This window comes from Nuphar pumila, chromosome 3 (genome assembly GCF_984573655.1).
Source record: "Nuphar pumila chromosome 3, dmNupPumi1.hap1.1, whole genome shotgun sequence".
Lineage (NCBI taxonomy): Eukaryota > Viridiplantae > Streptophyta > Magnoliopsida > Nymphaeales > Nymphaeaceae > Nuphar > Nuphar pumila.
Window position 1 is genome coordinate 26,102,811 of NC_143251.1, and position 27,970 is coordinate 26,130,780.

Sequence of the window (27,970 nt, forward strand, 5' to 3'; positions counted from 1 at the left end):
TTCAGAAATAGAAAAACCATAATTGTATAAACCCAGAATTTTAAGAGCGAAAACTAGGCTCCATTGTTTTCAGATACAAAATTAAAAGCAATAATCCAAAATATCACCTGAAGTCATAGCAGTAATAAGACAGATTGTTCAAACTTTAAAGCAGAAACCCTGACTCTAACAAAATTCCCTACTGAGGATGTGGCAGAATTGCTTAAGCCGAAACAGATGGTTTTGAAGCTGCAGAAGAAAGCTTTGACCTCTTCTTTGCCAAGCTCTCACTTCTGCGCTCACGCTGCTCCTTCAACCTTGTTGCCAGAAGCTTTTGATACTCGGCAGCCTCGGATTTAGCCTTGGTGATCCTCTTTTTCTTCTCTGAGATCCTTGCTCGCTTCCTCTGAAGAGTCAGTGGCGTAACAAGCCTCTGTATCTTTGGAGCCTTGCTGTACTTCTTGCCTGCCAGCAATTAACAGATTGACGATTAAAGGGAGCACAAGAGTAAATCAATACACACCTTATTAAACAGCATTACTGACAAAGTACAACATAATGAAATAACAAATGAGAGAGAGAGAGATGGGTCTTTAGACTCTTTACCATGCAAAACTTGGAGCTGGAACATTGTAAGTTCATTTTGACACTATATTCACACCACATAATCATGTTGAGGAAAATGTAGACGATACTGATTGTAGCACAAGAGAAGCAGTTTGATAACTTCAGTAATGCTACAATATGGTGATAATATTGTGGTGTACCACGAGTAGATGTGGCAAATTTGACCATGACCACGGCAGTGAGTTCAGACTTCAAACAAGTAGCATCAATTATTAAAATAGTAACACTGGTAGTAGCAGAAACAGCAGCAGCTGCAATAACTGCCAGAACCGATAAATGATGGTGGCACTGATGAACTACGAGTAATAGTATATTTGCTAAATATAATCACGGTAGTGACACTGACAGTAGCGTATAATGTTGGCAAATTGAATGCATTGTACAATTTTGGTAGTTCCAACAGCAGCAGTATATTTGCTAAATAAGCAGTTTGAAAAAAACCGATACGTCCCCCACCCCCACCACACACTGGCTGGCCAGTGGTTGGTAAAACCCTTTAGGTCCCCCCGCCCACCGAGGAGTACACCCAGCTTCGACCTTGTGGCAAGGTATGCCACCCGTGGGTTTCAAACCTGTGATGTGCCGTCAACTTGGTGACATTCACAAGTCGCCCCTACCAGATGAGCGGAGTGTTGGTGTAGTGTTGGCGTTCTTAAAACAGAACCGAAATGTAAAAAGCAAAAACACATACCGGTAGCTACCATGAACAAAAGTGAGCGAAGGGAGCATTGACGCGGGTGTTCGGCGTTCTCCTCAGCCTATTGACGCCCTCGATGAGCCCAGGCCTTAAGTCAAGAGGAGAGCAATATCCTTGAACCCCATAAAGTGAAAAACAATCACATGTAGTGTTGTTGTTCTGTAGCACTCATCACACTACCTTGGGTCTTTATAGACTTCTGAGAGAAGCATGCAATGGGAGGGTGGAGTAGGAGGTTACCACAATCAGTGGTTACCCTGCATTGGCAGTTGCAATAACTGCCCTGTAACTCCATGGGTCATGCTATCCCATGATGTACTCATGTCAAACCAGGTCAGATCAGGTTGGATACGATCCATATTCTATGTCACATTGGTGCGGATACGGATGCAAATGTGGCAATACGACACTATAAAAAACTTGGGTACAGGGGGTGCAGGAAGGGGTGTGTGTGTGTGTGTATATATATATATATATATATATATATATATATATATATTAACAGTTTTAAGTTATTAACACTACGTGTATGTGTGTGCATTTATGTATTTATTTATATAATATAGATAAAACCTGACTTGGTTAGAGTTAACTGAATCTACTTTTAGACAAATGGACCTCAATGTGATTGACTTCACCTGACAAAGGAAGCTGTGTCCAAGTGTCGCACCCGCATAACGCGAATGTGATGCCTTGTTAGAAGAGTTTGTGTTACATAGTTCATATTTCAGCATTCTCCCACTTGACCCATTGACATGAAGAAGCACTTTATCAAGGTTTTATTGTTATCTCAATTGAATTTTCATGTGGGTTCACATGCTATGAAAATGAACATCCCTATATGAATCATTTCCATACCTTTATGAATAGGTTGATGCCCATTTTATTAGTCCTTTTAATATTGTTATTTTGCCATTCTCTTTTTTCAAAATGAGAGACCCTTTACAAAGAATCAACAATGCACAAAGCCATAGAAAATCAATTTAGTTTCAGAAATGTGATTACATAAAACCATAATGTATTGTCATACATCAAAAGAAACAAAATAAACCCATCCTCATTACATGTTGAGAATACAATCCCAATACTAGCCCTTTAGTAAGAGAATCCGTAGTCTTTTGTACCGATGTTTTCAATACACACTAAATGATTCTCAGTCATTTTTTTAGCAACAAAATACTTTAACTCCATGCGTTGACACGAGGTTGAGCTCTTGTTATTATTCGAGAAGGCCACAACAACTTCATTATCACAAAAGATCGTTAATGGTCTCTCAATAAAGTTCACAATCTCAAGACCCATAATGAAGTTTCTTATCCAAATGGCCTGAGATAAAGTCTCGTATAGAGCAATGAATTCCACCTTCACGGTATAAGCAACAATTGTAGACTGCTTTTCGGTTTTCCATGAGACGACACTACCTACTAGTAGAAAGATGTATCCAGTAGTGGACTTTCTACTATCGAGACATCCTCTCAAGTCCGCAAACCTCTAAGTGGTCAACCTTTCTATAGGTCAACATACAGTCCTTCGTTCTTGCAAATAATGCATTATCTTCTTCGTTGCCTTCCAGTGTGCAATGCCTACATTAGAATGATATCTACTAAGCATTCCCACAACAAATGTGATATCTAGTCATGTACAGGTCTGAGCGTACTTCAAACTCCCAGCAGCCGAAGCATATGGGACAGTTGTTATCTGAGCCTTTTTATTTTCATCCTAAGGACAATACTTCCTCTTTCACTATGAGTGTCGATCCAGGAAAACAATTCTCCATCTCATATCTTTCAAGAACTTTAAGCATATACGATTTTTTAGAGAGGTCAAGGACAACCTTAGTTCTATCACAACAAATCTCAATTTCAATGACATATGCAGCCTCATCCATGTCCTTCATGTCAAAATGATTGAAAAAAAATTCTCATGTAGTATGCTCAAATCATTAGTTGCAAAAAAAATATTATCAACGTATAAAACCAGAATTATGAACTAATTCCACTAGCCGTAAGGTTTATCTATTGATCAACAATGTTTTCAGTGAATCCAAAGTTCAAAATTATTATATTGAATTTTTTATACTACTGGTGGAAAGCTTGTTTAAACCCATAAATTGATTTCTTCAATTTGCAAACTAAATAATTCGAGTCATCTACACTGAAGCCAGAAGATTGTTGAATATATACCTCATCTTCCAAATCCCCATTCAGGAAAGCAGATTTCACATTCATTTGATGTAGCTTTAAAGCAAAATGAGCTACGAGGGTCATGATTATCCTCAACGAATCCTTAATTGAGATAGGAGAAAAAGTCTCATTATAATCAATGTCCTCCGTCTATGTGAAACCCTTCACGAGCCTAGCTTTGTACCTCTTCACTTGCCCTTTGAAATCTGTCTTGGTCTTAAAGACCCACTTACAACCAACAAGTCTTACTTCATCAGGTCGAACTACAAGATCTTACACTTTGTTCTTTACCATAGAGTCAAGCTCTTCTTTCATAACATTGATCTAATGTATTGATCTTTCACTTTCAATGGCTTCTGCAAAGGTGAAGGGATTATCATCAATGTTTATGAAATCATTGGGCTCTTGCAAATAGACTACATAATATGTCTTGGTCTTAAAGACCCACTTACAACCAACAGGTCGAAGTACAAGATCTCACACTTGGTTCTTTATCATAGAGTCAAGCTCTTCTTTCATGGCATTGATCTAATGTATCGATCTTTCACTTTCAATGGCTTCTGCAAAGGTGAAGAGATCATCATCAATGTCTATGAAATCATTCGAGTCATCTACACTGAAGCCAGGATGCAGGTCATGATTATCCTCAACGATTCCTTAATTGAGATAAGAGAAACAGTCTCATTATAATCAATTCCCTCCATCTATGTGAAACCCTTTGCAACGAGCCTAGCTCTGTACCTCTCCACTTGCTCTTTGGAGTCTGTCTTGGTCTTAAAGACTCACTTACAACCAGCAGGTCTTACTCCATCAAATTGAAGTATAAGGTCTCACACTTGGTTCTTTGCCATAGAGTCAAGTTCTTCTTTCACGACATTGATTCAATGCATCGATCTTTCACTTTCAATGGCTTCTGCAAAGGTGAAGGGATCATCATCAATGTCTATGAAATCATTGGGCTCTTACAAATACACTACATAATATGTCTTGGTCTTAAAAACCCACTTATAACCAATAGGTCTTACTCCATCAGGTCGAAGTACAAGATCTCATAATTTGTTCTTTGCCATAGAGTAAAGTTCTTCTTTCATGGCATTGATCAAATGTATCGATCTTTCACTTTCAATGGCTTCTGCCAAGGTAAAGGGATCATCATTAATGTTTATGAAATCATTGGTCTCTTACCAATGCACTACATAGTCTGGATGGATAGCAGATTTTTTGGTCCTCGTAGACCTCCATACCGGTGCTACAGGTGGTTCAAAATAAATCTTTGTATCATATTATTGTATATCCTCGTCAACAACTTGTTCTATTTGGGATTGATGTTCATTGACCCGATTTTCTATGACATTATCCAAAGGGACAATCAAAAGAAAAACTGAGTCTTTATCCTTTGCAGGTATGGAACATGTATCATGTATTTTCTCATATTCGAAACTTTGAGATGCATCTATCCCAATAGAACTGTTTTCAAAAAATCTTGCTTTATCTATTTTCACTATATGTGGTGTATGAGATGAACAATAAAAGCTAAAGTCCTTTGATCTTTCTGAATAGCTAATAAAAGATCCACTAATCATCTGATGCAGAGCAGGATTCGACCCAAATCCATACAACCTGACCCAGGCAGGGGACTGGACCTGCACGATGGGACCGAGGATTGGACCCAAGTTGTGGATCCGACCCAGATCACGGTACCAAGAAACAGGGCTGAGGTACCCCTACGTACCTACTCCAGACGAGCACAGGCTCGTGCGTCCCAGATCCAGCAGCAAAGAGAAGTCATCTTGGGTCTAGGGCCGAACCCGAGACCCAGATCCAGTTGCATACCTTAAATACCCTATTCTAGGGTTGCGTGTGGCGGAGAAGTTTTGAAGATTTGCTCTTTTACTTGGTTGTTTTTGTTTTATGTTTTGCTGTCAGCGTTTGTTCTTCTGCAGCCATTACTTTCATTCCCTATTTTCTTCGTTATTCTTTATTGTAATTTGTTCGTTTCAATAAATAAGTTAAGTAGCATCAGAACTCCGATCCTCGCTGTATCAAAGTGTTATCAGAGCACAGCCCCTACTTCTTTGTCGACGGCATAGCGCAAAAAGCGAGGGACGATTCTACGAACGAGAAAGAGCGTGAGGAATCGGGTACCGTCAACGAAGATCCGATGATGCGGATGATCAACATGATGACAAAGATCCAAGAAAATCGGTTACGTGTAAGCAAGGACGTAGCCGGCATGTCAAAGCGTTTGGATTGGATCGAAGGACAGATCGTCATTCTTGAGTCGTCGGTGGAGATGCACGCAACAACCATGTTGAAAATGAGTGTTGGATTGGGCAGCGAGACTGCAAACCCCGCGACTGCGATGGCGCTCGAACAAGTCCACCCGAACCCCCATCAACTTGCTGTACAACCGGATGGCACCAAGGCAGGCCTACGCAGAGATGTTGGCCGCTTGACGCTCTAGAAGGTGGCACCGCTTCTGAACCCTGGAGCGACTGCCACTCGGGTGGTCGGAGCCCTCCAACCAAACCAGGGGGCCATTGAAGGACCTCCCAGTACCGACCTGGGTGCACAGGCCTGGCCTCGAGCAACGACCAAGGGACTGCAAGCCAGCCATGGCCTGCAGGGCCCGAGCATGAAGTCAGGCCAGGTTACCGACGCGACTGCGTCAGCCCGAGTCGGGGCTGACCTAACAACCTTCCTGCCACGCGTGCATGGTGGGTCAGTAGCAGCCCACCAACGAGCATGGGGGTGTGGACCCCTATGGGTCGGACCGAACCCGACAGGGTCCAACCAGGAGCCGGTACTATCAAGACCCGCATCCCGGGGACCATCCTTTGGGTCCCAAGGAGCGGGTCCGGGCCTCGAACCCCATTACCCGACCTACCCAGTTGGGTCCGGTTCGCGGGTCGCCTCGAAACAGATCCAACCTATTACTTTTGAACCCCAATTCAGAGCCCCTACTGACCCAAACCTATATCAGAGCCGGACGGAGCTCCAGTTTGAATTTGAGCCAAGTCAAAACCAGCCCCATCCAGTTATGGATCAAGGATCGAGTTCTAACCAGACCGTCTCACACCACAACTCGATCCATGATCATACCCACCCCATTCTGGGTCCGACGAATAGCTTAGGTTTTGACCCGATCAAGATCCAATTGGGTGAGTCATCCTAGTACTATACAAACCAGACCCAATACCCATACCAAACCCCAAACATGACCCAACCCATTATCTCGTCCCCGATCTAGGACCCTATCCCATATCCAACCCACTACTTTCACCATAACCCAACTTTCAACCCAAATCCATATTATCCCATTTCCAGCAACCCAGACAGTTCACCGACCAGTCCTACCACCTATCATATTGGTGCCTCAACACCGGTAGGAGATGGCTCCCACCCAAGGACGGGCCAGACCGAGGCAGTTTCAAACAGCGGCTATGCAGATTCAGCAAGGACTGGTGCGACCTGAGCGTCGACCACGTCACTGGCGTGCGTCAGCATCAACCCCCAGGCAAGCAGTACCGTGATGAAGATGACGATGCCCTGATGGATGATGACGCCTTCTGGAACGAGTACCCTGCAGGAATAGTGGACCCTCGCCAGCAGAGAATGCCAAAGCACCCCTCTACCTACGGGGTGAAGTTGGACCTTCCAGAGTTCGCAGGACGATTTGACGCAGAGCAGTTCTTCGACTGGTCCTATGTTGTGCAGTTTTTTTTCGACTACCACACTGTAGCTAAGCACCGTCGTGTCTCTCTAGCGTCCACTCGGTTGAGGGGCCTAGCGCAGACATGGTGGGTTGAGTTGCAAAGGTCGAGAAAATGGCAAGGATAGGAGCGCATGCAGACATGGGAGGAGATGCAGTCCAAGTTCGTGCCTTCAGACCATGCCAAGAGAGCCTACAAGGAGTACCTGACCCTGCGTCAAGGCACCCGTACCGTGGCAGAATACACTGCTGTTGAGTTCCATCGTCTATCCCTGCGAGTGCAGATCGAGGAGACCACTCACCAGCAGGTCACGAGGTATATTTCTGGTCTCCGTTATACTATTTTTGATTACTTCAGTTGTGTCACAGTCGAGTCATTGGATCAGGCCAGCAGTTATGCCATCAATGTGGAGAAAAAGTTGAAAAGAAGGCAGGAATATCGGGCCACCTGGAGTGATCAGCCCAGTCAACCCAAATCAAGTTTTTCAACCAGGAGAGCGAGCTCCCCTAAGAAGGAAGACTCAAAGTCCACCCCAAGAGTCGACCCCAACAAGTCTGACCAGTCTGAACCAGCATACTATACCAGATCCAAGGCCAAGCCTAATGAGCCTACCATTCGTTGTTTTAGGTGTCAGGAGTTAGGACATATAGCATCCAAGTGCCCCACCGTGAACAAAACTGCCCATTTCATCGAGGGTATTGTTGAGTCAGCATCCGATAGTAAGATTGAGGGTGAGTCCTCAGTTGAGAGAGAGAATGAGAGGAAAGTCGTAGAGTTCGATGGTAACATCGAGAATTTGTCGTCCATCTGTCATGTTTTGACCGCACCCCGAGAGTCGACCCCTGCAAAATGGTTGCGGAACAACATTTTTAAAACCTGATGCAATTGTGAGGGGCATGTGTGCGATGTCATCATCGACACTGGGGCTTCTGAGAACATGGTTTCCGAGAGTGTCGTGTCCACCCTGAATCTGAAAACAAAAAAATTGTCATAACCATACAAGATGGCGTGGTTCAAAAGAGAGAACGAGGTCCCCATTATCAGATTTGATATCTGGTACAGCCTTCACAGGAAACGGGGAGAGAGAGAGAGAGATACGCAAAGGCTGGGGCGGCACAGCAATGCTCGACCTCCAAAACCCTAAACCTTATAAAAGTAAAGAAGTATACATATTACAAGTATGTCATTAATGAGATCCTATTTAACATGTGTTTCATATAATATGCGTATGGATCTGGATCCAGATCCATACGCATATGCAAACTGTATTCTAACACCCTCCCTCAAGTTGTACGTGATTTTGGAGCATGTACAACTTGCTCTTTAATAGCCAAAATTGACGTCCTGTCAATCCCTTGGTAAGCAAGTCTGCCACTTGATCTTCTGTACGAACATGACGTAGTTCTATCTCCTTCATCTCGACTTTCTGCCGTATGAAATGTTGATCAATCTCAATGTGCTTCGTTCTGCTATGCTGGATAGGATTACATGCAATGTTTATTGCGCTTTGATTGTCACATAAAAGAAATGATCGAATAATTGTCTCCCCAAGATCACTCAATAAGTGTCTAATTCATGTGGCTTCTGTCGTGCCTGCAGCCATCGATCTGTATTCAGCCTATGTACTCGATCATGCCACTGTCTTTTGTTTTCTGCTGCTCCAGGACACTAAATTGTGCCCAATATAAACACAATATCCAGAGACAGATCGTCTCTCATCTGGATCCCCTGCCCAATCTGCGTCTGTATAAGTAATGAGTGCATGGCCCCTATGCAGATTATCATTCTTGCGATAAACAAGTCTGTCTCCTATAGTTCCTTTTAAATAGCGTAGAATGCGCTTCACAGCTTCCATATGACCCTCTGTTGGAGCATGCATAAACTGGGATACCTGATTGACAGCATAAACTATATCAGGTCTGGTAAAGGTCAAGTACTGTAACATCCCCACGAGACTTCTATACGCTGTAGGGTTGACACAAAGATGACCATCTTCAGAGCTCAGCCTTTGATGTAATACACTAGGAGTGCTGACTGGTTTGCAATTCGTCATCCCGGCTCTTTCCAGAAGGTCAAGAGTGTATTTTTGTTGCATGAGTGTCAATGTGTCTTGTTGTCTGTCAACTTCCACACCAAGAAAGTACCGCAACTCCCCTAAATCTTTCATCTTGAAAGTTTTCATTAAAAACTGTTTCACGTCTTGCACATGACTATCTGAGCTCCAAGTGATCACAATGTCATCAACATATATAAGAAGAAGTATAACAATGTCCGCCTTTTGGTAAATAAAGAGTGAGTGATCCAGAGAGCATCTTCTAAAACCATAACTCTGAATCTGCATAGAGAAACTTTCAAACCAGGAACGGGACGCATGTTTCAACCCATACAGAGATTTCCTTAGTTTGCACACCCAGGCAATAGGATCCTTCTCGGCATAATCAGGTGGTTGCTCCATATACACTTCTTCCTTTAAAGTTCCATGCAAGAATGCATTTTTAACATCCATCTGGCTAAGGCTCCAACCTTGATCGACTGCTAGGGATATGATTATACGAATAGTACCCATTTTGACTACGGGACTAAAAGTTTCGTCGTAGTCTTCACCATATTGTTGTGTGAATCCGCGAGCAACAAGTCGCGCCTTATATCTGTCAATACTTCCTTCAGGCTTATATTTTATTTTATAAACCCATTTTGAGCCAACTACATTCTTTCCTTTTGGCCGAGGGACTATTTCCCAAGTTTGGCATTCATGAAGAGCTTTCATTTCTTCATTCATAGCTTCAGTCCAATGACGAGATTGAAGAGCTTGATTAAAACAAGTGGGTTCATCCTGTTTTGTGAGTTGAGACATAAATAACTGGAAATCAAGGGAGAATGTCTCATAACTCACCCATCGTTGAATAGGATGCTTAATGTGTGACGGCCTTTGAGCCGAATCATTGGCGATGCTTTCCTCCACATTCCTCGGCTATGTATTTTTGTCCCGTCTAGTGTATATTTGTCCAGAGAAACGTTCTACTGGGGGTGGCTCAACTAGAGTTAATTCACCATGCATTTGTGAGTCATTCAACTCCCTACTCAAGCCGAAGGAAGGACAATTTGTGTGACATGTTTCTCCTGTATTAGCAAAAAGATTTGCGCTCATCCATGGATCATATACTTCTAATTCTCGAGGTGGCAACACTGCAGAGTCATTGACCTGAAAATTTTGTTCATCAAAAACAACATTTCTGGAGCTCCTAATACGTTTTGTAGTAGGGTCATAGCATCGATAACATTTGTATTCATCTGCATACCCAACAAATCTGCACTTGACAGCCTTGTCCTGAAACTTATTTTGCAGAGATGAATCAATATGTACATAACATACACAACCAAAAACACGCAGTTCATCGTAAGAGGGATGTTGCCCAAATAAAGTATAATAGGGAGATTTCCGATCCAAGAGTGCCATAGGAAGACGATTGATGATATGAACAGATGTGTGAAAAACTTCTGTCCAGAGACTAACGGGCACATTGCTATCATGTAACATGCTCATCGCGCTCTTGACAAGTTTCCTCTCTGCAACCCCATTTTGTTGAGGAGTATGAGGGCAAGAAACTTGTCGGCTTATTCCTTTATCTCGAAGAAAGGCAATAAACTCGTTCGACGAATACTCTCCTCCACCATCACATTGTAAATGCACAATATCACAAGCAAACTTTGTTTTGACCATCGAATGGAATTCCCGAAATATTTGAAAAACTTCATGCTTGTGTTTTAAGAAATATATCCAAGTATAACGGGAATAGGAATCAATAAAGACAACATAGTAACGACTGTCAGAAAGAGAAGGAATAGGTGCGGGTCCCCAAACATCGAAACAAATAATCTCAAATGGCTTTGAAGCTCTTTTATTGATAATATGAAAAGGAAGAACATGGCTTTTGCAGAGTTCGCATGAAGAACATTTATTATTATTATCAAAAAATGAACTTAAACTAGACTCTGGAAGGAGACCATCAGATACAAGATTTTCAACGAAACCTCGACTACAATGTCCCAAACGACTATGCCAAATATCTGGCTTATTACAATGAGATAAATTAAAAACTTCCAATGAAGGAAAAAACAAAGACTCTGAAGGCGAAGACACTGAAGAATGCTTGGACGACTTCAACTGAAGGACTGGGACTGAGGGCGAAGACACTGGAGGAATCTTCTTGAAGACGTACATGTTTTCTTGTCGCTCCCCCTTAGCAAATGTCTCCTTCGTTCGTAGATCCTTAACATAAACAGAAGAGGGAGTAAATTTGACGGAAGAATTCATATCGTCAACAAGTTTAGCTACAGAAACAATGTTCTTTTTAATATTAGGAGCAAGAAGGACATTTGACAAATGAAGTGAGGACTTTGACATAGGGATATGTGCATTGCCAGTATGACTAATGGATTGATAAGTTCCATCTCCCGTAACTATACTACATTTTTCAAAATAAGGCAATAAGTGAGATAACTTACCCACATTACCCGTAACATGTGTGGCGGCACCTGAATCAACATACCATTCGCCTTGTTCATTTTGCTTGATCGTCATCTGTGACAATGCTGATAACAAAAGTTGTTGCACATCTGTGGATGACACTTTTGTGTCCACAGCAGTAGTTGATTTGTTTTCAATTTTGTTTAGTTTTCCTCTATTTTGTGGATTGAACCAACAATCAGCTTTCACATGTCCTCTTTTGTTACATAAGAAACAAGTGGGCACTCTCCTTTGATTCCCTGTATTAAAAGCCCCTGAAATATTAGGTGTAGGTAAGATACCACGTCCTCCCTGCCTGAAACGTCTGCGGCCTCTGCGTCCTTTATACCCTCCATTCCCTCGTCCAAAACCTACAGAAGTGTCCATGGCCAAAACTGAATGAGGACGAGCTGACTCATTTCCTTCTGCCCTTTGCTTCATAATCATCTCATGCTGGAGAAGTTTCGCTTGGAGGTCGTCAAAAGTGGGCAAGTGAGGAAGGCATGATAAAGTTGTGGTAAACATGTCAAAATCAGGACCCAATCCATTGAGAAGTTGTTGAACTTTATCTTTATCTGCAATAGCACTTCCAACAACAGCCAATTGATCAGTAATACTCTTCAAGCGGCCTATGTATTCCATGACGGTCATGGAGCCTTTCTTCAAACTTTGAAATTCATTTTTTAAGTACATAACTCGGGCTTCTGATATCTGAGACAGCTTACTCCATAGATCTGTCGCAGTGCAATCATCTGAAAGAGTAACCAACACTTCTTGAGAGAGTGTTGACGTAATATAAGCAACCAAAGACTGATCCCGCTTCCTCCAAGCTGTATACTCTGGATTCTTAATGGAAATGGTAATTGTGTCACCCTTCTCATCCTTGGTTTCCTGCAAAATAAGTCGCGGTGGTATAGAAACTAAACCATCCAAATGTTCATCGAGATCCTGACTCCGTATAAAAGGAAGGATTTGCCTCTTCCAGGTCAAAAAATTAGAATGAGTAAGTTTTTCTGTAACGAGCTGACTCAAGAAATTGGCAGAGGGACCGGATGACGAAGAGAAATTCATAGCAGTGAAACAGTGAATAAGTTCTGTACTACCAAAAGTGTTGCACAAAGAACACTGAAACAACAATAAAGGAAAGAAAACTTGTGGAATCAGAGAAAACTGGTTTGTAATAAAAAGGGAACTGCAGTCGGTTTGTGTTGAGTGCAGATGGAACCAACACAGGTCTGAAAACCAGTCGTTGGTGTTGAAGAGAAGATGAAATCAACACAAACGATGGAATGAAGAGGATAAACTTTCAGAATAGAGATGAGATTTCAGATTTCAGAAGAATGAAATTTGAGATAAAGAGAAACTGATCACGCTGAAAAATCACGTTGAAGACCTGTTTACGCTGGGAGTTGTTCACGCTGAAGAATCACGTTGAAGAACTGTTTACTCTGGGAGTTGTTCACGCTGAAGAATCACGATTTGGGTTTGCTATTCACGTTGAAGAATCACAGTCCACGCTGAAGAACTGTTTACGCTGGGAGTTGTTCACGCTGGAGAATCACGATCTGGGGTTGTTGTTCAGAACTTCTTCACGCAATTAACCTAAGCTTTGATACCATATCAAGTTTGATATCTGGTACAACCTTCACAGGAAACAGGGAGAGAGAGAGACGCAAAGGTTGGGGCAGCACAGCAATGCTCGACCTCCAAAACCCTAAACCTTATAAAAGTAAAGAAGTATACATATTACAAGTATGCCATTAATGAGATCCTATTTAACATGTGTTTCATATAATATGCGTATGGATCTGGATCCAGATCCATACGCATATGCAAACTGTATTCTAACACCCATTACCCAGCATTGTCTAGTTCGGTTCTATATGGTGGAGCATTACCTCGATGAGGTGTGGTGTGATGTAGCCCCTATGAGTGTGTGTCATATTCTTTTAGGACGTCCTTGGCAGTTTGATCGCAAGACCATTCACGATGGTCGTAGGAACACGTACTCATTTATTTTTAAGGGTCATAAAATAATCCTTCTCCCTATCAAGGAGACCGGTTTTCCCACTGTGGATAAGCCTGAGCGAGTTTCCCGACTCGCGGGCCTATCATACCGAACTTTCTTGAGCCATTGTAAGGAGGATGGTTATTGTTATGCCCTAGTGGCCAAACCGTCTATGAGTACGTTGTTGCCCGTTTCCGCGGATATCGCGCCCCTTGTCGAGGAGTTTCGCGATATTATGCCAGACGACCTTCCCGATGGCCTACCTTCGATGAGGGTGGTGCAACATGCCATTGATTTGGCCCCGGGGTCAAGTCTACCTAATCTCTCAGCGTATCGCATGAATCCATCTGAACATGCCGAGCTGTTGAGACAGGTTCAAGAGTTACTGCAAAAGGGTTTCATTCGTGAGAGTGTGAGTCCTTGCGCAGTGCCTGCCCTTCTCACTCCTAAGAAAGATGGATCCATGCGCAAGTGTGTCGACAATAGAGCAATCAATCGCATCACTGTCAAGTATCGTTTCCCCATTCCCCGGTTGGATGATATGTTTGATATGTTGGTTGGTGCCTCTATTTTCTCTAAAATCGATTTAAAAAGTGAGTACCACCAAATCCGTATCCGAGAAGGGGATGAATGGAAAACGGCATTCAAGACACGTGATGGGTTATATGAGTGGTTAGTCATGTTGTTTGGGTTATCAAATGCCCCGAGTACCTTCATGAACATGATGACCCAAGTGTTGCGTCCATGTATAGGGAAATTCGTCGTAGTATATTTTGATGATATCTTGGTCTATAGTTCTTCGTTGTCTGACCATTTGAATCATTTGTGTCAAGTCCTAGAGATTTTAAGGAAGGAGAAGTTGTATGTCAATGCCAAAAAGTGTGAGTTTATGACGTCAAATGTGGGTTTTTTGGGTTTTATTGTGTCGTCTGATGGAGTTAAGGCGGATCCCGCCAAAGTCTGTGGGATTGTAGAATGGCCTACCCCAAGTACTATATGAGAGATCCGTAGTTTCCACGGACTAGCCATTTTCTATCGTCGTTTTGTGAGAAACTTTAGCACCCTCATGGCCCCTATCACGGAATGCCTAAAGGGTACTAGTTTCCTTTGGATTTCGATCGCGGGCAAAGCTTTCACGCTCATCAAAGAGAAAATGACTAGTGCCCCCGTCCTAGCCCTTCCTGATTTTAGCGCAGTCTTTGAGGTTGAGTGTGACGCCTCTAAGGTGGGAATTGGTGTCGTCTTGAGTCAGAACTGCAAGCTCATTGCTTTCTTTAGTGAAAAGCTGACTCAGGCGAGGTGTCAGTACTCCACTTATGATGTCGAGTTCTATGTCGTTGTGCAAGCCCTTCGTTATTGGAGGCATTATCTCATTTATAAGGAGTTCGTCGTGTATACGGATCATGAGGCATTGAAGTATTTAAATAGCCAAAAGAAGTTGAGTGCTAGACATGCTAAGTGAGTCAGTTTCTTGCAAGAGTACACTTTTACGATTCGCCATCGATCAGGTACTCTGAACAAGGTAGCTGACGCACTTAGCAGGAAAAATAGTCTTTTAATGACTATGTCCATGCAGGTCATTGGGTTTGAGCAATGCAAGGAGTTGTATCCAACGGACCCTGATTTTCAGCAGGTCTGGGAAGGGTGTCTCTCCTCTACCAGCACAGCAGACCCACGGTTTGTTATACATAACGGTTACCTCTTTCGAGATAATAAGTTATGTGTGCCAGCATTCTCTCTCAAGCTACAATTGATTTCCGAGTTACATGATGGGGTACTAGCTGGGCATTTTGGACATGATAAGACGTTCGCTCTGTCACATGAACGCTACTTTTGGCCCAAAATGCGCAAAGATGTTATCAAGTTTGTTCAGAGTTGTCGAGTATGTCAAGTGTCCAAGGGTCGATGTCAGAATAGTGGTTTATACACTCTGTTACCCATCCTTGAGAGGCCTTGGGAACACGTTTCCATGGATTTTATTGTGGGTCTTCCCAGAACCTCGCGTCGTTTTGATTCCATCTTAGTTGTGGTTGACCGATTTTCCAAAATGGCTATCTTTGTCTCGTGTAAGCAAACCACTGACGCCTCGTTAGTAGCCTCATACTACTTCAAGGATGTGGCCCGCTTTCATGGATTGCCTCACACGATCACCTTAGATCGTGACACTCACTTCATGAGTCATTTTTGGAAATCATTATGAGCCTTATTGAAAACCAAGCTCCAGTTCAACAGTGCATACCACCCGCAGATTGATGGTCAAACCGAAGTCTTGAACCGCACCTTAGGGAACCTACTCAAGAGTCTAATTGGGGAGAATGTCAAAACTTAGGACCTAGTCTTACAGCAAGCCGAGTTCGCCTACAATAGTTTCATCAACCGGTCCACGGGCAAGTCTCCTTTTCAAGTGGTTTATGGGCGATCACCAACCCATGCAGTAGATCTCGCACCTGTGTCTAGTCATCCAGACCCCACCCCGGATGTGTTTGATGTCGTTGAGTATATGCGTGATATACATACCCAGGTTCGAGCCAAACTTGTTGAGAGTTATGAAGCTTACAAAGCTTTCGTGGATCAGGGTCGTCGAGATGTCTAGTTTCAAGTAGGTCAGTTAGTATGGGTTTACCTGCGTCCCGAGCATTTCCCAGTGAGTACTTATGGTAAATTAAGTCCTAAGAAATATGGCCCTTTCAAGATCCTTCAGCGATTGGGTCCAAATGCCTACCTCCTTGAACTGACTGAAGATTGGCACATTTCGCCTATCTTCAATGTGTCTGATCTATATGCTTACTGTGGAGACAACAAGTCATCAGAGTCGACCTCTTCCCAACCAGGAGAGAATGATGCAGAGCAGGATCGACCCAGATCCATACAGCTTGACCCAGGCAGGGGACCGAACCTGCGTGATGGGACCGAGGATCGGACCCAAGCAGTGGATCTGACCCAGATCACGGTACCAAGACTCAGGGATGAGGTACCCCTGCGTACCTACTCCAGGCGAGCACAGGCGATCCAAGAATTCTTTCTCTCACAAGTCTTTGGACTCTCTCTTTCGAGATGTGTCCTAACTTTTGATGCCAAAGCAAATAAGATTGATCCTCCTTCAGACCACGTTTATTGTCAATCATTGTGTTCTCAATGGAGTGAGATTCTCGAATTTGAAATTTGATTTTCAAACGATACAAACCATCACACGCATAAGCAAATGCATCCTATTTTCTAAGAAGATGCTTCTTTCATATTCTGTTGGTTTTCTTTTGTTCAAAAATGCCTGCAAAGAGTTCGCAATGTGCACCGTGACAACAGAATCAATCCACCAACTAATGAAACATGGATTAAATTGCACTCAGGAGAAACGAATGACTCGCTACCTTTATTCTTGAGTCATTTTGTATCCTTCAGGCAATCCAACTTCTTATGTCTCTTTTATAGAAGAACCTCCTTACTGAAATTTGGCTTTTGCTCTAGAAGTTTTCTTTTTCTTGAAGGAACTTTTATTTGCTTCCGGCCTATGTTTTTCCTTATGAGAGGCCATATGTACACTCGGCACCCTCTCACCCTCCAGTCTTTCTTCTTCTTCAACACACTTGTCATTAAAAGACCATTCATCGTTATATGTGTTGTAGGAGATCTAAAAGGCTCCATATTCAATAGGCAACGAGGTCAAAATCAGATGGACCAAAAACAAGTGTGAAATGACGAACTTCATGTCATTTAACTGAGAATGCAATGTGACTATCACTAGAATATTTCAGACACCAACTTGAACATCAATGTACTAGCCTTAGCCTTATTAGAACTGATGAACTGAACCTCAATGACTCCCAAGAATTCCTTTATTGTCCTGCAAAGAGGGATGGTGCCTCGAATGTTCTTAGCCACTCGAGATTGCAGAAGCAACATGCTAAGTCTATTCGAGCGCTCCCACTTCTCAGAAGTAGCCTTCTACTCGACTGTACTCTACTCTGTAATAGCCAGAGGTTCATCAATTTAAGAGTCAAATCCAGGTAACCTAGAGTAAATAATGCTATTTACTTTTAATCCGAGAAATTGAATTTATTTAAAATGGAGATGTTATTAAAATCGTCAATGATTAAAGAACCTGGTAACGCAAGAAACGACAGGAAAAGAATTTATAATTGCTCAAACGAGACTTATGTTGAAAAGGTAAAAATTGAGACCTTTTATTATTCATCTTTTATGAGGCAAGCATAATTGGGTCATTATCGTTCTACTTTGGTGGAAACGATAAATATCAAAGTTGTTTTGTCTCCTCAATTCACAAAGAATTGATTTCAATTGGTGAAACTAACAGATCATGTAACCAGAGACAATTCAGCAATATACCTTTGGGTACGAACATGGTTCATAACTGGTATACACATTTATTATTACACCCTGTGTGAATTTGGAACACAATGACCTACTTTTGGGTAGAATCATTGTTTTATAAAGTCACACGCAATCATAATACCGAATCTTAACACGGTCCAAAGAATTTTCAATTGACACAACTCAGATCACTTTGGTGATTGCATGAGTTCTTTTCCCACAAACATATTCATATTATAGAGCATGCCCATGCACGCATGATAATGCATATATATTCATGACGAAATAAGTATTAAATCATCAAAAAATACAAATTCACTCTTCAACTTATATGCATAAATAAATTTTGATAAAAACAAATCACATATATTATGAATTTAGGCATAATTCATGCTTAAATATCCATAACTTAAATAACATCAAATGCATATAAAAAGTCTGGCAAAAGTCATGCTTCCATGATAATAAACACCTATAAAGCATGAAAAATGACAAAAATATACTCTCTGGATAAAACTTGAGGTCCTCATGCTGGAAACAGTCTAAAAATCCGTCAAATCGGTCGGAAGCAATCTGTCAACTAAGGACCCCTCAAACCGAAAGAGAAAATCTTTGTTCCTTCACAAATTCATGAAAACATGGCCTCTGCATTCAGGAACCAGTGAATAATCGATTAGAACCGATCAAAAAGGGCTCTAAACCGGTCCCGAAATGCCCCATATCAGTCACAAAACTAATTTAGTCTTTAAAGGTTTAAATAGTACAAGAACCTTATTTCGGACCTAATCTAATTCAATCCGGATCTAGATTTAGTTCTAATGGATCCTGGGTCGGATCCCCAAGTCTGAATCCAGTACATTTATGACTGGATCCTAGGTTGGATCCCACGATCCAGATCGGATCCAAATAGGATTCGGGTCCTCAGCCTGGTCTAGATCAGGATCCAATTCCATTTATGATTGGGTCCCGGGTTGGATCCCACGATCCAGATCCAGTCCAAATCAGATCTGAGTCCTCAACCTGGTCTAGATCCAGATACAATCCAAATAGGACCCGAGTCGAATCCAAATCCATAACCTATCTAGATACGAAATCGGTCCAAACTGAACCCGGGTAGGATCCAATCCTCAACTCGATCCAGATCCAGATCTGATCCATAATGTATCTGGGATGAATCTGCAACCCGATCCATAAAGGATTTGAATTCTAGGTCTGGTTTGTCTGGGTCAGACCCAGACCCAAAACCCAAATGGGTCCGAGTCTGGTCTGATCACCGAGCATGGGTCTGACCAACCAAATTGGTCCAGAATACCCGATTTGCCTGAACCAAAGCACACTCCGACAATGCCATAAGGACTCCCCCCCTCCGATGCCGACTTACGGCCACTGGCACCGATGGTTCCGCCGACGATGGCGACCGTCTCCCCCACTCCGACGACAACAACCCCCCGTCAAGAAATGCATGCATGTGTCGTTGGGGCGGACGTTGCCACCGGCGACGGGCCAAAGTAGCCGGCGGCGACGGACCAAAGTAGCCGGAGACGACGGGCGATCGATGGCGACCAGTCGCCGTCTTCCACTGTCGATGGTTGCAATGGCCGAAAGCAAACAAAAAATAAAAATCCCCTCTTTTTTTTGCATCTATCGTCGGCTGCTTCTGTCATTGGTCTGTAGCCGATGGCGACAGTAAGTCAGTGGCAACCAATCGTCATCGGTCACCGTCGTTCGTCAACGATTCCAGCCACTGTGACTGCCTCTGGTTGCGGGTCCCGATGCAGCAAGTGACTGCATCTCAATGCCGACGATGATCGACTTCCACTAAGACGACGTCCGCTAGAAGAACGACAGCAACCACCTACCTGGAAGTTGGTGGTGGAAGGTTGTGAAACAAAAAGGGTTTTGCCTCATCCCTATAATCCCCTTGGCCAAAGCCGCCATCGCCACCGGTTGCCGAAGCGACCGTCCCTAGATGTTGCCGGTAGGGTAACAAGCAGGCCGCTACGAATGGGGGGGGGGGGGGGGGGGCTGCCAGCAGGGGCAACAAAAAAAATACAGAGCAAAAAAACAGGATTCCAACAAGGGCCACAAGAACAATAGCGCACCAACACGCGTAGCGGAATGCGAGAGGTGTGGGCCCATAACCCAATGTTGGTGTTCTTAAAGCAGAACTGGAATGTAAAAATGTAAAACGCAAAAACACATATCAATAGTTTCCATGAACGGAAGTGAGCGAAGGGAGCATTGACGCGAGTGTTCGGCATTCTCCTTAGCCTATCGACGCCCTCGATGAGCCCAGGCCTTAAGTCGAGAGGAGAGCAAGACCCTTGAGAGAGTGAGAAACAATATCACATGTAGTGTTGTTATTCTATAGCACTCATCACACTACCATGGGTCTTTATAGACTTATGAGAGAAGCCTCTAGTGAGAGGTTACCACAATCAGTGGTTACCTTGCGTGGGCAGTTGCAATAACTCCCATGAGTCATGCTATCCCATGATGTACCCATGTCAAACCAGGTCACATTAGGTTAAATAGGATCCATATTACAACCCAGAGCCCATGTGGGCTGGTTCAAACTTTCATACTCATCCACGTATAAAAAAGTGTTGTGTGCTTCAAATGCTGATCATGATACCACAAAATGGTCTGCCACTATTGAACAGAAGCATTGGATCCGATGACAGAACTGCAGAAATGACATACCTGACTTTGTTGTAAATGTTCGCCTGTATGTGTTAACATACTTTCGAACATCATCTTCCCTGGAAAGGTTGAAGAGCTTTCGGATCTTTGATGCTCGCTTCGGACCCCTCATTCTTGGTTTCTCTGTGTCAGTCAACCCAGGAAGATCATTCTCACCTTTCTTCACAATAACCAAGTTCAGAACTGCCAGATCAGGACTGACAATGCAACCGCGGACAGATTTCCTCCTGCGCTCACCATTGCGTCTTCCATATCCACGAAAGCAAGATGTTCCTTTGCAATAATTATGTCTACCAATTCAGGCATTATTAATTGATGTACATGAATAACAAACGTAAAGGTCAGGAAACCGAATCCTTACCCCTATGCAGCAACAGACGAACACGCCCAGGAGTTAGCACCCCCTGCTTCATTGGGAATCCCTGTTTGTCACATCCTCCCATGATCTTGAATACATACCCCTTGAACTCCTGAAAGCAAAACAGATATTCAGTATGATATTCATTCTAGTAGTCACTAGTCAAAAATGTACATCACAATAGACTGCTATAGAACCATACCTCACCCAGAGCATCTCCGCTAACTTCTTGAGAGATCCTCTTGTCAAAGAATGCCCGGCTGCAAAATTATAAAAGTTCATCAGTCACAGAAATAAATCCTACCATAACGCTAATCAGATTGAATAGGTATAGAATAAGTGCCATATGCATATCACTTAATATACAGGAAGAAAAATACATCATTAGTAACCTATACATCAAATCATTTTTGTCAAGGGTAACATCCCTGAGTCATCACATCTTTTTCTGTATCATGCAACTACAACAAATACAAAAACAGAAAAGTGACAGACCACACAGCACTCCTTAGGTGATAGATTCTGTTGGAAAAAACAATAATTAGCCAAAAGTTAGCACAACACGGCTGTGAAAATGATCTGAAACATACTATTTGATGCGATCCCAAAATCCACAGACCCAGATCCAGCTCCTAAGACCCAAAAGTTGCAAATGGATCCCCTACAAGACGATCTAGATCCATTATCCAAGCTCCACTTGTTGCAAGCCATGCGACATCATCCATGCCATCTTATCAAAGCAGCCGCCTCAGCCAGCCATGTGGGCCCCACCTCTTGGCACCACCCAAGGTCCTTAACTCCCTCCAAGGAAGTCGTGTAGACCATTGGGGTGCCGTCCTTGGTAGTCCCAAGTAGGGCTTATGAATTGGTCCTCTTAAATGCCTAGAAAGAAGTATTTCGCCTAAGTTAGAATTAAGTGCTTAGATAATTGCAAAATGGTTTTATTAGTTCTTGATAGTTGTAATTTTAATTTTATTATTTCTTGTAATTGTTGATGACATCATGGAACTTCACTTGGCCTATAAAAGGGGCTCCCTTTTATGTTGACAAGAAATAAAATATTGAACCAAGTTGGCTCTCTCTCAAGAAATCATCCCCCTCCTAGAGGTCGACTCTCTCCAAAGTTACCAGAAGAGCCATAGGGAGTGGGGAAGCGCGCTTTCACGAAACCTATGTAACAGGGATTCGGCTAGCAGGGTGCCGCACCCGCATCGACGCGACTCGACGTGGATGCGGTCAACCCGACCCTGGGTGCGTTGACCGCACCAAGGGTCATTTCGGTCCATTTTTTGGATTATTTTTTAAATGTGCCCTATGAAATGGGCTTCGGAATTTTAAAAAAAAATCTTGGGGGGGGGGGGGCTGCCCCCCTATAACCCCCCGCCAGGGGCGGCCCCCCTGGACCCCCGTCGGCTGACCGTGCAGCGGGACCCGCGTCGAGGGGAACCCCGGACCTCCCTTATATATATATATATATATATATATATATATATATATATATATATATATATATATATATATATATATATTACATTTTTTGCCCCTGACACACACCCGCAGCCAAGTTTTTTGGAACTGCTGAATCCCCGCACCCGCGTGACAGCACGAAACGTGTTTCGAAAGTGCAAAACGTCACGCTTCCGAAACGCTCTGTGAAGCAAAAAAATGGAAAGTGTGCTTCCCAATTTAGGGGAAGTTCGCTTTCTCCTTTTTTTCTTTTTTCTTTTGTATTTTTATTTTTATTTTTTATTTTTTCACTTCCCCCTCGCTCCCGAGACGATTCCTAATTCGCTTCTAAGTCATCCCACACTTCCCACTTCCTAAAATTTTGAAAGTGCCTCGCTTCCCGCTTTCGCTTCCCGCTTCCTCAGCAACTCTGACTCTCGCTCTCTCTTTTCTACCTCCCAGGCCCTCTTCCCCCTCCTTACTTACCTCTGAAAGTCCCTACCCCTACTCGCAAAGGGACCCACCATGTGTGCCCCCTCTAGAGGCATCCAAAGGGGGCGTGTGGGCCCCACCTCTTGGCATCACCCAAGGTCCTTAACTCTCTCCAAGGAAGTCGTGTAGACCATTGGGGTGCCTTCCTTCATAGTCCCAATTAGGGCCTTATATTCGGTCCTCTTAAATGCCAACAAAGAAGTATTTTGCCTAAGTTAGAATTAGGTGCTTAGATAATGGCAAAATGGTTTTATTAGTTTTTTATTCTTGTAATTTTGCTTTTATTATTTCTTGTAATTGTTGATGACATTATGGAACTTCCCTTGGCCTATAAAAAGGGCTCCCTTTTGTGTTTTGATAAGAAATAATATATTGAACCAAGTTGGCTCTCACTCTCTCTCAAGAAATCCCCCCCCCCCTTAGAGGTTGACTTTCTCTCTCTCTCTTCTCTACCGCCCTTGGCTCCTAGGCCCTCTTTCTTCCTTCCTTAGCTCTGTGAGTCTCTACCCCCTTGACTCGCAGAGGGACCCACCATGTGTGCCCCCTCTAGAAGCATCAAGGGGGGGCATGTGAGCCCCACCTCTTAGTACCACCCAAGGTCCTTAACTCCCTCCAAGGAAGTCGCGTAGACGATTGAGGTGCCTTCCTTGGTAGTCCCAAGTAGGGCCTTATGATTTGGTCCTCTTAAATGCCCAAAAAGAAGTATTTTGCCTAAGTTAGAATTAGGTGTTTAGATAATTGCAAAATGGTTTTATTAATTCTTGATAGTTGTAATTTTGCTTTTATTATTTCTTGTAATTGTTGATGACATTATAAAACTTCCCTTGGCCTATAAAAGGGGCTCCCTTTTGTGTTTTGAGAAGAAATAAAATATTGAACCAAGTTGGCTCTCACTCTCTCTCGCAAGAAATCCCCCCCCCCCTTAGAGGTCGACTCTCTCTCTCTCTCTCTCTCTCTCTCTCTCTCTCTCTCTCTCTCTCTCTCTCTCTCTCTCTCTCTCTCTCTCTCTCTCTCTCTCTCTCTCTCTCTCTCTCTCTCTCTCTACCCCCTTGGCCCCTAGGCCTCTTTCCTCCTTCCTTACCTCTTTGAGTCCCTACCCCCTTGACTCGCAGAGGGACCCACCTTGTGTGCCCCCCTCTAGAAGCAAGCAAGGGGGCATCTGGGCCCCACCTCTTGGTGCCACCCAAGGTCGTTAACTCCCTCCAAGTCGTGTAGACCCATTGGGGTGCCTTCCTTGGTAGTCCCAAGTAGGGCCTTTTGATTTGGTCCTCTTAAATGCCTAGAAAGAAAGACTTTGTCTAAGTTAGAATTAGGTGCTTAGATAATTGCAAAATGAATTTCTTAGTTCTTGATAGTTGTAATTTTGCTTTTATTATTTCTTGTAATTTTTTATGACATTATGAAACTTACCTTGGCCTATAAAAGGGGCTCCCTTTTGTGTTTGGATAAAAAATAAAATATTGAATCAAGTTGGCTCTCATTCTCTCTCTCTCAAGAAATCCCCCCCCCCCTCTCTCACTCTATTCTACCCACTAGGCCCTCTTCCCTCCTTCCTTACCTCTGTGAGTTCCTACCTCCTTGACTCGTTCACCCTATCTAAGAGCTGATCCGGTTCGTATAAGATGGTACCAACTATTTCGAGGTTTGGACTTGCCTAAGCACTAAGTAGAACCACTTCTACGTGGACTGCATCAACTCCATAGCACACTCAATAAAAGCAGCACCATCATGACTCCTGGACCTTTCTCTAACAGGGCAGACCTCTCCCCAACCTTAGGACATCTTTCCCAATAGAGTTATTCTCTAAGCCTAAATCTCTCCCAAACCCAATTTTGAGAATAAAATTTTGTCGTGATTTCCAGAAAATAACCTAACTTAAAAATAACATATCTCCCAATTTGTACATAGTTCAGACCTACAAAATTAATCTCAGAACCCTTACGTGTCCTTAACCTACCCTCCCAAAGTAGGATCTTAATTTTTTCACGTTAAGGAGAATTAAATCCGACACTAGAACATGTTTTGTCCAAAACCTAGTCAAGAAACAGACATGATCAAAACCCTTGCCCTGACTTGCCCGAATTTTAATTCCCAAACTAGACCGACTCAGACTGTCAAATTTTACCCAGACCCTCCCTAACTTGTCCCTAGCCAAATCCTAATTTCTGAGATTTTTTTTATTTTTATTCTAAGAAAAATAGTTCACTCTCTCAAGGTCTGTCAAAAATTGAACAAAATCCATATTCAAAATAAACCCAAAACTTTGTAGAATTTTATTTCTGCAACCCTAAACCCCTTGAACCTAAGATTTTAACCCAAGCTTCCCTAACGTGTCCTAAGCCTTCTATTTTTACAGCATTTATTGAGTTGTATTTTAGGAGAACCCAATTTTTCTTTAAAGTCTATCATAACCAATTCTAAACCTGTAAGCCCAAGCCCATTAAACCCTAAAAAACTGAACTCAGGCCCACCGGAACATATTACTATTTTATTAAGTGGGAGCTCAAAGAAGATAATAAAGAAGTGATAACCCAGGATTTATTTTTGTTAAAACTTAAGAGTCTCAAAACAATCATTCACACTGGCAGTCCTTCCTTGAATCTGCTACCAAATTAATCTCATGCTCCTGGTTGCTGATCATTCACACTGGTTTCCACAGCCACTCATGGTTGCTAATATGCCATATTCACCATACTCAAGCTGGGTCTCATTCCAAGTTGAGCATTCGCTCCGCTGCCAGTAGAGTGTAAACCTACTTTCAGCCTTCACCCTAAAATTGTGTTCCTAGAGTTCATCAGACACAAAGTTGCCAGTAAAATTACTATTAGTGACCTAGGATTCTGGGTCATATTCTTTCTTCAGAACTTACCGTGGGGACTCCAAAAGATTAATATGATCTAGATAAATAAGATGGATGATAAAAATGGTATTTACCTTATCTATCATTAAGGCCAACTTGTTTACCTTCCATTGGCTAAATTACTTTACACTCATAAACAATTATTTGACAACCATAAAACATAAAGAACTGCCCAAAAGCCTAGCATGTGTCCTCTGATATGGGCGGAGGTTGGCAAGTACATTCCAGAAAGCATTATTCACAACTACCCTGGACATTTAGACAAGGACCAATATTTCCATCCAAAGGCATCAACCTCATTTCGTAAGATGAAGATGATAGACTAGAGAGAGAACAATTGCATTGCATAGAACTCTTGTAAGAGCACAAATATCAATTAGCTTTTCATTTAACTAACAAGTCGCAGATTTTTTTTTAGAAAAAGGCAAAATTCAGACAAATTTGGTGCTTGAAATCGCCATATAGGTCATTCATATGTTCTTGTTTCCATGATCTCTGTTCAAAATAGTACACATCAACCTAACGTAAGCTGTCTTTAACAACATAAACTGTCTTCACCATATAGGTCGTTCATATAGGCTCTTCAAACTTGGTGCAGTCTGAGTGGCATGTCGGGGGTGGCTTGAACTAGAAAACACCATAAACAAGGCATTAAATAACACTACATGCTCAATCGAAATCATTTAAATTGCCCAAAAGTGTGCTCCAGGACACAGCATATTGATAAACCCATCGAAAGGGCAATTAACAACACAGGATGCACAAATTTGACCTCCCCATCCAATGAAACCACTTGATTCCCAACTCTCAATGCTTCCATTCACTCACTTGATATCATGTCAGGGGAAGACTGCCTCATAAGCCATTCCATATCAATCTCTTCATGAACCACTAATACAAAGTCCGTTTCTACAATTATGCTGCATAAAAGATCATAATCCAACTGTATTGAACCCCTAGATATCTTCACTAACAACTTCCATTGAATGCTTTTACACAAACAAAAAGACACACAACTCTGTGGTTTTCTTTTTTGCTTAATCATAAGCCGTCGTTCTCCTTCATTAAATCGATCTCTTCCTCTTGTAAATGTAAGAAAATAATATTTAGTAAAATACTTTGGTCGACAGAGAAACTAATACTAGCGCACGAAGTAATCCACCAGAAAAACAATACGCCTTATTCGCCGTCTGGGAGTTTTGCCGAGACTAACTAGTAAAAAAAGCCTAGATCTGCAAGTGATCTTAGAAACCAATCCCGCTCCAGGAAAAGACCTCAATATCATATTCGTTTAGAAGAAAAACAGAAATTGGGTTTTCGTTATGATTTGACGGAGAGACAACTACTTCGATAAGTTCATATCGCTGGAAAACTAGGTCTTTTCTCTTCTTTTTGCAACTTACGACCAAAAAGACACCCAAAATTCGACCTAGAATGAACGGTACCCATTAATTGGCATAAAAGAAGCAACAAAAAAACACGAAGAAACGCAAAAAAGAACCTAGAATCAACGACATCCATCAATGCGCAGAAACGACACTAAAATTCTATGAACAAACGCAAAAGAAGAAGAAGAAAAAAGACTCACAGTTTCTGATCATCATCAATTTCCAGCTTCTTTTGGCAACCGGTAGTGGGATTAGCTATGTTGAACTGCGAAGGTAGAAAAAATGAAAGTGAGAAAACCCCAAATTTTTTAACAATTAGGGTAAAATCGGCTCGTCTAACTCTGGAATATACAAAGGAGATAGAACGAGTACCTTCATCTTGGGGCGATTTGTCCACCGAGAGCAATGGCGGAAGGAGGCTGGCCGTCGCCCCTCACAAGAGAGAGAGAGAGAGAGAGAAGGGAGGGTTTTGGCTTTTATGGCTAAAAGCGAAATAAGAGGAGAGGATTTTTTTCCTTTTACCCTTGGATTTTAACTTTAATGACGAGAAAGTCTCTTCACATTAAACGGAGCTTTCCAGTGGGTGCGATCCAGATCCGGTCCAGGGAGTGCCAACGGTTCGGGTATGGCTCGGTCTAGACCCGTACTGTATCCAGTAGGTTGAGAGCTTGGTATCAAAG

At 42.6% G+C, this 27,970-nt stretch overlaps 1 protein-coding gene across 1 annotated transcript; it reads right to left on the minus strand.

Annotated features, from left to right (window-relative positions):
- LOC149842365 (small ribosomal subunit protein eS6-like) lies at positions 1-27,750 on the minus strand. Its single transcript, XM_090001405.1, has 6 exons — positions 27,663-27,750; positions 27,491-27,555; positions 21,307-21,364; positions 21,108-21,216; positions 20,747-21,019; positions 1-444 (listed from the first exon to the last, which is right to left on the minus strand). The coding sequence occupies exons 1-6, from the start codon at positions 27,666-27,668 to the stop codon at positions 203-205; spliced, it is 753 nt and encodes a 250-aa protein (XP_089857531.1). The 5' UTR covers positions 27,669-27,750; the 3' UTR covers positions 1-202.
- Between the last annotated feature and the right edge of the window lie 220 nt (positions 27,751-27,970).